Source organism: Papio anubis, chromosome 1 (genome assembly GCF_008728515.1).
Source record: "Papio anubis isolate 15944 chromosome 1, Panubis1.0, whole genome shotgun sequence".
NCBI lineage: Eukaryota > Metazoa > Chordata > Mammalia > Primates > Cercopithecidae > Papio > Papio anubis.
This window is the reverse complement of record NC_044976.1, coordinates 203,843,142-203,857,171: the sequence shown is the minus strand read 5'-3', so window position 1 is coordinate 203,857,171 and position 14,030 is coordinate 203,843,142. Positions and strand designations below refer to the sequence as shown.

The window sequence follows — 14,030 nt, the reverse complement described above, 5'->3', positions numbered from 1 at the left end:
CCAGCCTGACCAACATGGTAAAACCCCATCTCTACCGAAAAATACAAAAATCAGACAGGTGTGGTACGCCTCTACAGTCCCAGCTACTCAGGAGGCTGTCGTGGAAGAATCACTTGAACCCGGGAAGCAGAGGTTGCAGTGAGCTGAGATCGCACCATTGCACTCCCGCCTGAGTGACAGAGTGAGACCCTGTTTCAAAAAAGCCTGATGTGACAATTGCTGCAATCTCATTATCTTGAGTGGATGAGAAGTTGCTTCTTATGGATATGAGCAAAGAAAATGATTTCTTGAGATGGAACCTATTCCTGGTGAAGATGCTATGAATACTACTGAAATAACTAAGCATTTAGAATATGACATACACTCAGGTGATAAAGCAGCAGCAGGGTTTAAGAGAATTGACTCCAATTTTGGAAGTAGTTCTACTACAGGTAAAATACTGTCAAACAGTATTGCACGCTACAGAGAAATCTTTTGTGAAATGAAGAGTCAATCAATACAGCAAACTTAATTGTTAACAAATTGCCACAGCCACCCCAAACTTCAGCAACCACACCCCTACCCTGATCAGTCCACAGCCATTAACATCAAGGCAAGACCCTCTACCAGCAAAAGGATGACAACTCGCTGAAGGCTCAGAGAATCTTTAGCATTTTTTAGTAATAAAGTATTTTAAAATTAAGGTATATACATTAAGTAGACAATGCTATTGCACATTTACTAGACAACAGTATAAACATAACTTTTATGTGTACTGGAAAACCAAAACATTTGTGTAACCCACTCTATTGTGATAATTCACTTTAATGCAGTGGTCTGTAACCAAACCTGCAATATCTGAGGTATGCCTGTACTTTAAATCATCTCCATTACTTATAATACCTAATACAATGTAAATGCTATGTAAATAGGTGTTATACTCGATTTTTAACTTTTTATTATTTTTACTCTTTTGTTTTTCCTTTTCCTGAATATTTTTTGTTCGGGGTTGAATCCATGGATGCAGAACCCGCAGAGGGCCAACTGTATGCCTCTCCATTTAATCTGAGTAGTCTCCTTCCAAGTGTTTTCCAGTTCTCAGCATACAGGCCTCCATATATTATATTTATACCTAAGTATTCCTTTAATTTTTTTTGGTGCTATTCACAAATGGTATTTTTAAGTTTAAAATTCCAATTGTTTATTGCTGGTATATAGGAATATAGTTTTCCTTGTGTATATTGACCTTGTTTCCTGCAACCTTTCTATGACTGTCTTGTAGTTCTAGGAGCTCTTTCCGTGCATCCACTGGTACATTCTGTAAGATAGTAGTATATGTGAGTAGAGCTAGTTTTAGTTCTTCCTTCCCAGTGTGTATGCTTTTTCTTTTTTGTCTCACCGGACTAGCTAGACATCCAGTTACTGTCCCAACATTAAGTGTGATACTAGCTATCGGCTTTTTTATAGATGGCTTTTATTATTTTACTTGTATATTTTAAGTTCACCCTTCTTCCTTATAAACCTTCCACAAACCCTCATCGTTTCTCACTTGGGCTGTTGTAATAGCTCTTGCCTGTATTAAAATGCTAAAACTCCCATTTATTTCACTTCTATGTATATTATAAATTTTATCTGCCTACTATCCATCCTCTAATTAAAAAAAAAGAAAAAAGTACATGTGTTTATAACAGGTTTTACTTTTTTTCTTAAAATAGAGATTTCTTACTAAATACCATTTTATTTCAATTCTTCACAGATCTGGTTCTTGATTATCTTAATTATCAAGTGTCGGATACAGGGAATAAGAATTGATATTCACTATCATTTAAACTACTACTGTCCCATAGTCAGTGGAGCTTTTTTTAATGTCCAGAAAGAATACTTTCAATCTTTATGAATAGCCTAGGATTTTGCAGTTGAAGGCTCAAATTGTCCTGCTTCAAATTTTTCTTTGAATTTTAAGTAGTCTCTTCTTTTATCGAAATATTTTATCTGTTGGAAAAAAAAAAGGATTTGAAATAAGGGCAAGTTATGCAACTTAGATAAGCAAAAGCACAGATTTAAATGTAACACATTATTCAACATAAATTTAAGTGATTTATATTCTAGAATCATTTTCAATTGAGGCATTTGATGAATACGTCTCTGAGGAGAGTGTAGACCAGTGACTTCTAATCCTTTTTGGGTTTTAGACCATGTTGAGAATTTGAATAACTCAGGAACCTTCTCAAGAAATGGACCCATGTGCACACAGGTCAGGCTTGCAGGCAAGTTCAGAGTCCACAGAGAGCTCTCAGGTAGGTCAGAAGGCTTCAAATGTGAACACATTGGACCATTTTTTCTTTCTTCTTTTTTTTTTTTTTTGAGACAGAGAGTCTTGCTCTGTCACCCAGGCTGGAGTACAGTGGCGCAATCTCAGCTCACTGCAACCTCCGCCTCCCAGGTTCAAGCTATTCTCTGGCCTCAGCCTCCCAAGTAGCTGCAATTACAGGCACCTGCTACCATGCCTGGCTAATTTTTTTGTATTTTTAGTAGCAATGGGGTTTTGCCATGTTGGCCAGGCTGGTCTCAAACTCCTGACCTCAAGTGATCCACCTGCCTAGGCCTCCCAAAGTGCTGGGATTTATAGGCGTGAGCCACCATGCTGAGCCTGGACCATTTTTCTTACCAACTCTAAATTCATCTTCATTGTCAGACTAGAAAACACTAGTTCTTTTGTTAAAAGCCTTTCTTAGGATTTAATTCTTAAATATTTCAGTGGTGCTTGTAAATAAAAATTAGCTTGGACTAAAAATGTAAAAATCTGCCCTGCCCTGTATCAATCAAGCTGGGATAACAGACACACAAAGTCAGCTGAAAGGAAACATGTCCCCGAGGGCGTACCACAGCCACGGAGTGTGCTAATAGATCCGTTATTTGAGTGACTACTGCTTTCTTATTCATTGAGAAATCTTGTTCTCTAAAATCATCAGCTACCAGAAATTTGCTGTTTGAAGTCTTATCTGTAAGAAGGAAACATCCCACTTTTGTCTAGATCTAAGGCACCCTGACACAGAAGCAGCCTCAATCTCCGACTCAGCTTCAGAATGTCAGATAACATTTCTCAACATGAACATGACACTCAATCTTTTAACTTCAAAGAAGAAAACCCTGGTCCACTTTTCAATCCAGAGCTGATGATGACACCTATGCTTTGTACTGAGGTTGTCAAAACACCATTTCATTTAAATTTTACCTAAACTCCATTCTTCCCCTAAACTTCTAACCACTCTCTTTTTCTTTGTTGGTGAGATGCCCACAGTTCCTCGGTGTGTGGTCTTCCTGGTTATAAGCATTCACAAATCAGACTACAGATTCATCCCTGATGGTCTCCGGCTGATTGGGCTAGGATGGATGTTATATAAAGGATACCAAAGGAAGAAGTGGACAATGCCCTTAACATTTTTGTGACAAATTAATAGATGTTTGCATCTCCTGTCACATCTCCAACTGCCTAAGACAACGCCATTTAGAGGTTGTACTGGCACTGCAGTCCCAACTTGTCCAGAACTTTGCTCCTCTCCAAACATGTTTCTCCTCTAATACCTATTTCAATGAACACATCACATCCACCTGGACACTTAGATCTCTTTTCTCCTCTTCACTGCCCCAGCGCAAACCCTCATCATTTCTCACTTGGGTTGTTGTAACAGCTCTTTCACTGGCTTCTCTATTTCCAGGCTCAACCATCCTTAATCCACCTGTCCCAGGCTGCCAGAGTATAATCTTTCTGAAACCCAAATTTGATCAGGTCACTTGCTTATTTGAAGATCTTTCAAGGTATTCATATTGCCTTTAAGGTTTGTAAGACAAACAAGGCCACTGATGGCTTCATCCCAGGACACATGTCCATCCTCTCTGAATTTACCAGCAGTCACTGAACTGTTTGTCCTACAGAACTACCCCATGCTCATTTCCTGTGCATCTTGATTCCATGCCTTTGCATATTATCACATTCTGCCTGGAAAGCTCTCCTTCCTAGCCCTCACCTTCTCTTTCAAACAGCCTAAGACCCTCAACACATGGTCCTTTCTCTAAAAGGCTAATGAATCAAGAAGGATTCATTGAGAAATACTGTGTACACATAAGTGAGTGGTCTCTAAACCACTGAATAAGACCCAGGACAGTAGTGTGAATGCCAAAATACTGGGATCTCTGAGACATTTCAAAGTTTTATAGAAAAAAAGACAATATGTTAATTTGATATGAAGATCACAGATCTTGGATATTTGGTTGCTCTGTTTGTGGAACTTTGTTAGATGATGCTAGAATGATAGGCCTGATCCCTGCTCCTAATTTAGGAATAGGAGACTTTTTTTTTTTTTTGAGACAGAGTCTCACTCTGTCACCCAAGCTGGAGTGCAGTGGCGTGATCTCAACTCATTGCAACCTCTGCCTACCGGGTTCCAGTGATTCTCCTGCCTCAGCCTCCCAAGTAGCTGGGACTACAGGCACGCACTACCATGCCGGGCTAATTTTTGTATTTTTAGTAGAGACAGGGTTTTGCCATGTCGGCCAGGCTGGTCTCGAACTCCTCACCTCAGGTGATCACCTGCCGTGGGAGTGGTGGCTCACGCCTGTAATCCCAGAAGACTTTCAATAGGACCATTATACAAGTCACACTGAGGAATGCTATAAAATAGACATGTGAGTACTAGAGAGAACTAATTTGTTTTTGTAACAGCTAGCATATCAGTTGTATGGAATATTTATTTTGTAATAAGCATGTATTTTTGGTGTTTTGGGATAGAATTATTCATTCTAAATCCCAATTTGGTGGTACTATTTTTATCTTTATTTCGTGGCTGTAACATCAGCTAAGTAAAAGATCCAAATTTTGAAATCATAGACATTCAAATCCTGTCTCTACTACTTTACTGGTTGGCTGGTCTAAGACATTATTTTACCTTTCTGAGCCTTAGTTCCTATTGTATAAAACAGATCCAACAGTACCTCGCAAGACTGAATGAAAATTAAAGGCAACAAAAACAAAGCGTCTCATTCAGAATGCACTCAAAAGATATTTCCATTTTCTTGCCTTCCCGTATGCCTCCCCACCCTTACGCACACATATCTCTGGAAAAACTTTTCAGCTTTTATTCTATGGCAGTTGGGTAGGACTTTGACAAGGTAATACTTGAAAAGAGAGCACAGGTGAACAGCGAGCGAAGAACTGATAGTGAAGAGCAGGCTGAGAAATAACTCAGTTACGCACTAAGAAAGAACAGTGTTGCAGAAGAACAAGGGTGTAAATGGGAAACGGGCTATCGCTGTCAAATGCTGCAGAAGTCAATGGGAATAATTTACTATATTACCTTCTTCCCTTCTTCGTTACAGTCGTCTTCAACTTCGCAGGTCACCATCTGATAGTTAGGCTTTGTGTCCCCACCCAAATCTCATCTTGAATTGTAATCCCCATAATCGCCACGTGTCAAGGGAGAGACCAGGTGAAGGTTGAATCACCGGGTAGTTTCTCCCATGCTGTTCTCGTGAAAGTGAGTGAGTTCTCATAAGATCACGTGGTTTTACAAGTGGCTCTTCCCCCTTTGTTTGGCACTTCTCCTTCCTGCCGCCTTGTGAAGAAGGTGCCTGGCTTCCCCGTCACCTTCCGCCATGATTCTAAGTGTCCTGAGGCCTCCCCAGCTATGCTGAACTGTGAGTCAATTAAACCTCTTTCCTTTATAAATTAACCAGTGTCAGGCAGTTCTTTCTAGCAGTATGAAAACGAACTAATACACCATCATTTTCTCCAACAATACTCAGGTCACAACTCGTGGGTAATTTCAATGTCCGCATACTGATCTTTTCAATACCATGGCCTCTCAGTTCCTTGACCTCTTCAATGATCTCATCCTCCAACCTACCTTACTCCCAGGATCAAAGCTTATATCTTGTCCTCATAACAAATACAACTCTTCCATAATTCCAATTGTGAGAATCCCATTCTCCAACCCCTACCTCTGAACATTCCCTCTTGGATTTAATGCCAACAGCCCATCAGTCCCACCGCCTTTCCACTGATTGTCATCCCTCTCATGGCCTCATTTCCCTCCTTACTCTTAAACCCAAAGCTCTCCAATGGCTTTCTGTATTACTAAGAGTAAAAGCACCAACCATGAATGGGCACAGTGGCTCACATCTATAATCCCAGCACTTTGGGAGGCTGAGATGGGCAGATCGCTTGAGTCCAGGAGTTCAAGACCAGCCTGGGCAACATGGCAAAGATCACACCACTGCACTCCAGCCTGGGCAACAGAGTGAGACCTGTCTCAAAAAAAAAAAGAAAAAAATTAAAAAGTACCTCCCTGGCCTCCCATCTCTTGGCTCTAACTTTTGCTATTCTTCCTGTCCCTTAAACACATTTTTTTTTTAAAACAAAACAAAACAAAAAAATCAGAGTCTTGCGTGTTGCCCAGGCTGGAGAGCAGTGGCATGATCTCAGCTTACTGCAACCTCCACCTCCCGGGTTCAAGCAATTCTCCTGCCTCAGCCTCCCAAATAGCTGGGATTACAGGCGCCTACCATCACACCCAGCTACTTTTTGTATTTTTAGTAGAGATTGGGTTTTGCCATGTTAGCCAGGCTGGTCTCAAATCCTGACCCCAGGTGATCTGCCCGCCTCGGTCTCCCAAAGTGCTGGGATTATAGGCATGAGCCTCTGCGGCTGGCCCATCAGTGCAGGTTTTTGGCTGTTTCATTCTCTCTGCCTGGAATCCTCTTCACCAGGTATCTGCCTATCTGTTCCCTAACTTTTTCCTAACTTTGTAAAAATAGTTTCTGTATAAATAAAACCTTTCCTGACCATCCTACTTAAACCTGTACCCTTGTTTGATTTTTCATCCTATCACTTATCACCATATAACATTCTTTTAATTCTACTACTTGTCTCTCTCCCCATACTAGAATGTATGCTACAAGAAGGCTGAGCACTCTATTTTTCCTTGCTGTATTTTCCTATGGCACATGGGAGGTGCTCAATGTATTTGTGGAATGACTAAATGAACAGGATATAGACCAAAAAAAACATGACAGTAGAGCTGAAGGAGGGCCATCATCTATATTTGGGAGATTTTTTTCGATATCATTTCATTAAAATGGACAAGCTATGTGTTCTTGAACTTTTCTTTAATAAATACTCTTCTTATAAAACATGTGAATGTGTTACTTTTCTTGTCAGAAGGGGAACACTGAGTCTCCACTCTAGATCCATTAACTATAATACTCCTTCCCTGGACAAGACAAGTACTTGAACTGATGATGAACACAGTCATTCCTCTCCTTCACCCCCTGGCAGCAAGACAAGCTGTGGAGAGCTTGCACTCAGCTCTGCAGTTCTACGGGTGAGTTTTATAGGTACAGACCCCATGTGGGGGTGCTGTGGTGGCTTCATGCTGCCTGCAACTGGACAGGTGGGATTATGGCCACTACTGGGTCTCTGTCCAGATTCCCTCTGCAGACCCATGTACCTACTCCCTGCTGCGCTGGGCAGTGGCTGCTAACACCAGATGGCTGCCCCCTTCTCCAGAGACCTGCCCCTCAGCCAACGCCAATGACTGGCAGGCACAAAAGTCATTAATTATGGTGCAATTCACACTCCAGAGTTTCCAGAAGGATCAGACTGAAGCTGGACAGCAGCTGAGCTCACAGCCCTGACTTATCTAATCTCCCTCCCGAGAACACTCCAATAATTCAGTCAAGGTTGACATCCAGGGCCCGGGTCCTAAGTTGATGCTGGTGTCTTTCACTGAAGCTGGAAGCATGGGAGGAGGCCTACTGGGTGCATGATTCGGAAGAGCTCACTCTTGTATATGCAGACGACAAGGTTGGTCCTCATGCATCTCCAACTGGCAGCTAACGGGTGGCTGGAAAGGCAGTTCTGGAGCTGGAGAAAGGGCCAGGCTGGAGACGCACCTTTGGGCACTGTATGGCCTGAAGGCTCATGCACCTCCCAAATTCCCATGTTGAAGCCTTAACCTCAATGTGATGGCATTTGAAGGTGGGGCCTATAGGAGGTGATTAGGTTTAGATGAGGTCATGAGGATGGGCCCTGCTAACCTGATGGGATTAATGTCCTTATAAGAAGAGGAAGAGCTGGGTGCAGTGGCTCACGCCTGTAATCCCAGCACTTTTCGAGGCCGAGGTGGGTAAGAGGTCAAGAGTTCAAGACCAGCCTGGCCAAGATGGTGAAACCCCACCTCTACTAAAACTACAAAAATTAACTGGGTGTGGTGGCGGACACCTATAATCCCAGCTACTCAGGAGGCTGAGGCAGAATTGCTTGAACCCGGGTGGCAGAGGTTGCAGTGAGCTGAGATCACGCCACTGTACTCCAGCCTGGGCGACACAGTGAGACTCTGTCTTAAAAAAAAAAAAAGAGGAAGAGACTGGACCTCTTTCTCTCTCTCTCTGCTGGGTGAGAACACAGCAAGAAGGTGGCTGTCTACAAGCCAAGAGGAGGGCCCTCATTAGAAACTAACCATGCTGGCATCCTGATCTCAGACCTCAAGCCTCCAAAACTGTGAGAAATAAATTTCTTTAAGGTATTTGGTTATGACAGCCTGGGCTAACATAGGCATCAACACATAAGCTGGGACTTCAAGCCATGGCTGTAAACAGGATTGCCTTGGACAAGTGAGTAGCAGAGAAAGGAGCTCTAATGAACACGGGCATTTAACACACTCATAGGAAGGCATTCCAAAGAGTGGTGGCTGCTAGACATGAAGAAACTGGGTGAGAGAACTGTAAAGGGACCCAAGGAGACAGGGCTTTTGTATTTAAGTAGACTTGAATTATAACTCAGTTTCTAGAACAACATGAGACTTGTGCAAGCTATTTTCACAGATCCTGTTCTTGCACAGTAGGCACAGGGAGAAGTATGTGGGGTCTGGCATCAGACTACTGAGTTCAAATGCAGGCTCTGTAACTACAAGTGACTTCATGTCAATGTGCCCTTACCTATAAAACTGCTAAGAGAGTTCCATGAAGGATAAAGAACATAGATGACACATTTCAAGTGTGTAGACTGTAGAGAGGATGTACTCAATTTATGTTAGCAGTAACCATGATGCAGTGACCCGGAGAGAGGTTGGGGCCTCAGGGGATGGCACCCAGTCTGCTTGAGTGGGAGAGATGTACCATCAAGAACCAAACGGCTGGCTGTAAAAACCCTTTCTGACACACAGACTGGAAGCCGCCCTGGAAGCGTGGGAGTGGGAGCCATCAGGCTGGAGAAAAAGCAGTGGGTTTCAGGAGAGAGAGGATAAAAGTGCGATCGAAGGGGAACTCCAGCTTAAACCTGGAGTTGCTCTCAATGCATCTGTCTAATGGGAAGACTACAGAGGTACAACATTTTCTGCTGGAATCATCTAATTCAATCACACAGTCCCACACTGATCAGTTTTCGGTTTACATGTCAAGTTATGTATTTTGTCTTCATAATAATCCCATGCGATAGGCTGTATCAGGCTGGTTTTACAGATGAAGAGTTCATCTAAAGCAATGTCTGGCCAGATGTGGTGACTCAACACCTGTTAATCCCAGTGCTTTGGGAGGTCAAGGTGGGAAGATCACTTGGGCCCAGGAGTTTGAGACCAGCCTGGGCAATATACTAAGATCCTGTCTTTACAAAATATTTTAAAAAATCAGCCAGGTGGCCAGGCGCGGTGGCTCATGCCTGTAATCCCAGCACTTTGGGAGGCCCAGGCGGGCGGATCACAAGGTCAGGAGATCGAGACCATGGTGAAACCCCATCTCTACTAAAAATACAAAAAATTAGCCGGGCGAGGTGGCAGGCGCCTGTAGTCCCAGCTACTCAGGAGGCTGAGGCAGGAGAAGGGCATGAACCCGGGAGGCGGAGCTTGCAGTGAGCCGAGATCACGCCACTGCACTCCAGCCTGGGCGACAGAGCGAGACTCTGTCTCCAAAAAAAAAAAAAATCAGCCAGGCGTGGTGGCAGATGCCTATAGTGACAGCTTCTCAGGAGGCTTAGGCGGGAGGACTGTTTTGAGGCCAGGAGGTCAAGGCTGCAGTGAGCTATGATCACACCACTGCACTCAAGCCAGGGTGACAGATTGAGAACCTGTCTCTGAAAATTAAAGAAAGAAAAATAAAGTAATTTCTGTTCACTGTGTTCATCCCCAGCTCAGCCACCAATACGACCCCTCCCTGCAACACAGCCGCCTTGTGGCCTCCTTCAAAGCCTCTTAAAGGTTTGAGGTAAGAGAAGGTAAAACCCCTAAAACCACCCCAACTCTAAAATTATCTGTTTTCCAACTACATGGTATATTTTGGAGCAGCATAAGATAGTGAAAAAGCACACACAAATCCAAGTTCAAATCCCACATCAGCCAGTTAGGATTGCCTTAAAATTACAGTTCTACCAATCACTGAGTAATAACAAGCAAGTCACTTCAATGCTCTGAGCTTCAGTTGCCTCCTCTGGAGACAGAGAATAACAACGTCTTGCTCTGTGGCTCACGCTGGAATGCAGTGGTGTGATCTTGGCTCACTGCAACCTCCACCTCCCGCGTCCCGGTTCAAGCAATTCTCCTGCCTCAGACTCCTGAGTAGCCGGTATTAGAGGCACATACCACCACGCCCAGCTATTCTTTTTGTCTTTGTATTTTCAGTAGAGATGGGGTTTCACTATGTTGGCCAGGCTGGTCTTGAACTCCTGACCTCATGATCTGCCCGCCTCAGCCTCCCAGAGTGCTGGGATTACAGGTGTGAGCCTCCACGCCCAGCCAACAGCACCTATCTTAACAGGTATTGGTGAAGATGAAAATGTCAAGCACTTAGCACACACGGCCACTTACTAACCTCAGTAATAGTCCCCTTTCCAATCCCTCCTTCTACTAAGGGCAGGGAATACAGCACTTGAATGCCTGTCAGGGAGACAGAATCTACCATAAGAACCTTTTTTTTCTTCTACTTACCAAATTCCTTTCTTTGTATTTTGGGTATATGATGACTTAAAGAATTTTGGGTGAGCAACTGGGAATGTTTTATTTCTGCTAGTAGCTCTAGGCCAATTAATTTTGCCAACTCCTGCCCAAGATTAAATACTACCCCTTCAGAAGATCCTGGAAAAGTCCACCCGTGAAATGAACTGGAATTTTTTGGTTATTGTTCATACGTTTGTTGTGTTTTTCAATGCTCTTTAATGTGTCAGCTGACATTCTCCAAAGATCTACCTGATGTACACGCATCAAATAAGGCTAGATTACCAGGCAAGGTTTTCTCTGTGCCTCAAAGACACTGTTAATTGACATGCCTCAGAGAGTGCTTCATGTCAGCCTACCACTCACAGTATAAGCTCGATGTATCTTAACAGGGAAGATAAACACATCTGTGACTTACCCACTGTTGGGGACAACTTGATTCGAAAGAGCTTCTTAACTTCTTGCATTGAGAAGCATCCTCTAAGTTCTCATCTAAACACTTCCAGTACTCATCCCGGGCCCCCCAGCAGACCTGTCTTTCCTTCATAGATGGCGCTGCCATTCCTACTGGGATGAAGCTGTTGGCCAAAATAACATTTGAGATTAACAACGAACTTTGTAATCTGAAGAGAAGGTAAGGAAAGAGGAAAACTGTCAATCTCCTCTTCCTTTAAAACTAAAACAAAAAACAAAAAAACCATGCTTCGGGATTTTGATGATGCAACTGAACCCAATCAGTTCTCGGTGGCAGCATAAGACCACTCGCTCTTGACGCTTATCTCACACTGTGTGATTTGATCCCTGCTGCGGCGGCAGCGTGGGCTACGAAAGCCTGGCTGAGAACTGTGGCTCTGTCCCAGTCGCTTAGGGCAGTTCATTTATTCTCTCCGAGGCCGTTTCCCACCAGTAAAGCGGGAACAGCAGTGCCTAGTTTACAGGGTTACTGTTCGAACCTAAGCGCTGTAGAAACAGGTGTGCAGGGGCCACAATCACCAAGCAGGCGACTGGAGTGCAACCCCGTTTTGCACAAGAGGAACCCGCGGCTCGGGGACAGCAAGGGATCTCCCGGGCCCATACTCCATGCGCGCCTCACCCGGACCCCTCAGCGAGCCGACCTCTCTGCCCGCCCACGTCTGGCTTCCTTCCGATGTCGACGAGAGGAAAGGGTCACGCAGGCCACCAACCGGCGGTGGAGGGCGCGGTGCCGAGTCCTGCCACTGCAGGGTCGCCCCGCTGGCTCGAGCTCTAGAAGAGTAGGTCTCCCCAACCGCAGAAAGCAACTCACTCGGCGAAATCGCGGACTCTTTTGACCCTTCCGGGCTACCATTTACTTTCTAAAGAGGGGCGGGTCTTCCTGTTTCGCTTTTATCTGTAGGACTGACTTCCGGCCTTCAAGGGCAAGAAGGGTATATACGTGAATATCGTCGCCCAGCGTGTCCCGGAGGCTTAATGGGCTAACTCCGCGGGATAAGGCGAGCCAAGGGGTTTGTATGGAAGTTTGCACCTGAGAGTGCGAGAACTGGACGGAGTGTTGCAGAACCGCAATACGTTCTCGTTTTGTTTTGTTTTTGATACAGGGTCTCGCTCTTCCGCCCAGTCTTGAGTGCAGTGGTGAGAACACGGTTTACTGCAGCCTCAAAATCCTGGACCCAAAAGATCCTCCCACCTCAGCCTGCCTCCCAGGTAGCTGGGACGACAGGAGCACAACACCATCGCTTCTTGGATTAAAAGAAAAGGATGAAACGGGCCTCAGAAAGAGGCGGTGACGTCCCAGAACCCATGGCGGGGGAGTTGGGAAAATAAATATTTGTATTGTTACCTCCCTTGTGGCTTTTTTTAACCCCCGAAACAGCAAGGTATTTTTAAAAGGGATGAAGAGAGTTGCTTCAAATGTTTTGAGATGTTGTTATTTTTAATACGTGAGTTAATGTCTTAGAAACAAAATGAACAAGAAAAAAAAAATTTAGAAAATATGCGTTAATATCTCAGCAGAATCTTTATTAAAAAGGATGTTTATAGTCAGTCATCTGGCACCCCGTTCTCTTAATAGATTCCATCTGTTCCACCATCTAGCTCTAAAACATTTATATAAGATAAGCAATTTACGATTTTGCACTCAGTGCAGTTTGAGCCATTCCAAATTCAATATATGCAGACTTCAGGGTGGCGATGTGATGCTAAGTACCACCAAATATGTGTTCTGCAATATAGAAAGTATTTCCCCCATAGTTAAGGCACTCTAATAGCGGAGTTACTTTAGCTTTACCAGAGCCACCCCCTTCTTTTACATCATGTCTATTGACGTCGGTTTACATATAGATGTCTTTTAAATATGACTGATGGGATATAAAAGGAATGAAAGGAAAGAGTCTTAGATGACTTCTGAGTCTAAAAAGGAAATGTGTTTTAAATTTAAAATTTATATGTACCTAATGAAAAATACATATGAAACAAAGTGAAGCGACAGAATTACAAAAAAAAAAAAAAAATGCCTGGTCATACTGGGTAATTTTAACAGGCCTTTCTCACTAATTGTTAAGACTAGCAAGAGAAAAATTAAGAATATAGGAAACGTGAATAACATGATGTACAAATGACGCAATTAATATATACAGAACACGAGCAAAATCAGAATGTACAGTTTTTTGAAAGCAGACATATCACCACAGTCAACCACATACTTAGTTATAAAGCAACTCAACAAATTTTGAAAATTGAAATAATTTTCGTTTTTTACTACAGTGCATTTAAGATAGAAATCAATAAAGAACTGTAAAAAGTCAAATAACACAGAGACAGAGTCGATGGTATTGAGAAAATACTTTGAACTGAACCATAAAATACAATAGCAACACCTGTGGGATGAAACTAAAGCAGCACTTACAGGGACATTTATAGCCATAATTAAGTGTATTAGAAGAATCTGAAAAGTCTTGAGCTGAAAATCCCTTTTCAAGACGTTAGTAAAAGGACAGCAAAATAAGACAGAAAATAGGACAGAAATAACGTTAAGAGCAGAAATTAATGAAATGGAAAATAAAAGCAGTGGTGTACCAGAGCCAGCCTGTACTG

At 43.2% G+C, this 14,030-nt stretch overlaps 1 protein-coding gene and 1 long non-coding RNA gene across 5 annotated transcripts; one reads left to right on the top strand and one right to left on the bottom strand.

Annotated features, from left to right (window-relative positions):
• Positions 1-1,656: 1,656 nt before the first annotated feature.
• On the bottom strand, positions 1,657-12,336 carry LOC100997748 (cytochrome c oxidase assembly factor 6 homolog). Of its 4 annotated transcripts, none has more exons than XM_003893746.5 (3): positions 12,074-12,336; positions 11,377-11,536; positions 1,657-1,971 (listed from the first exon to the last, which is right to left on the bottom strand). In XM_003893746.5, the coding sequence occupies exons 1-3, from the start codon at positions 12,283-12,285 to the stop codon at positions 1,882-1,884; spliced, it is 462 nt and encodes a 153-aa protein (XP_003893795.2). In that variant the 5' UTR covers positions 12,286-12,336; the 3' UTR covers positions 1,657-1,881. The 4 variants fall into 4 exon arrangements, with proteins under 4 accessions (XP_003893795.2, XP_009195624.1, XP_003893796.2 ...); XM_009197360.4 differs by having other exon boundaries at positions 12,052-12,166; XM_003893747.4 differs by lacking the exon at positions 12,074-12,336 and adding an exon at positions 11,912-12,045.
• Positions 12,116-12,776, top strand: LOC103880684. The gene is made up of 3 exons (XR_641860.4): positions 12,116-12,211; positions 12,334-12,442; positions 12,536-12,776. It is a non-coding gene; the product is annotated as an uncharacterized LOC103880684 (long non-coding RNA).
• Positions 12,777-14,030: the final 1,254 nt, after the last annotated feature.

What these genes read in the sequence shown, in the direction of transcription:
- LOC100997748 (XM_003893746.5), bottom strand. Translation starts at nt 12,285, where the DNA reads ATGGTAGCCCGGAAGGGTCAAAAGAGTCCGCGATTTCGCCGAGTGAGT. An exon ending in AGACGTGGGCGGGCAGAGAG is followed by an intron (nt 11,537 to 12,073) that starts GTCGGCTCGCTG and finishes TTTGGCCAACAG; the next exon opens with CTTCATCCCAGTAGGAATGG. An exon ending in CAAGTTGTCCCCAACAGTGG is followed by an intron (nt 1,972 to 11,376) that starts GTAAGTCACAGA and finishes TTTTTCCAACAG; the next exon opens with ATAAAATATTTCGATAAAAG.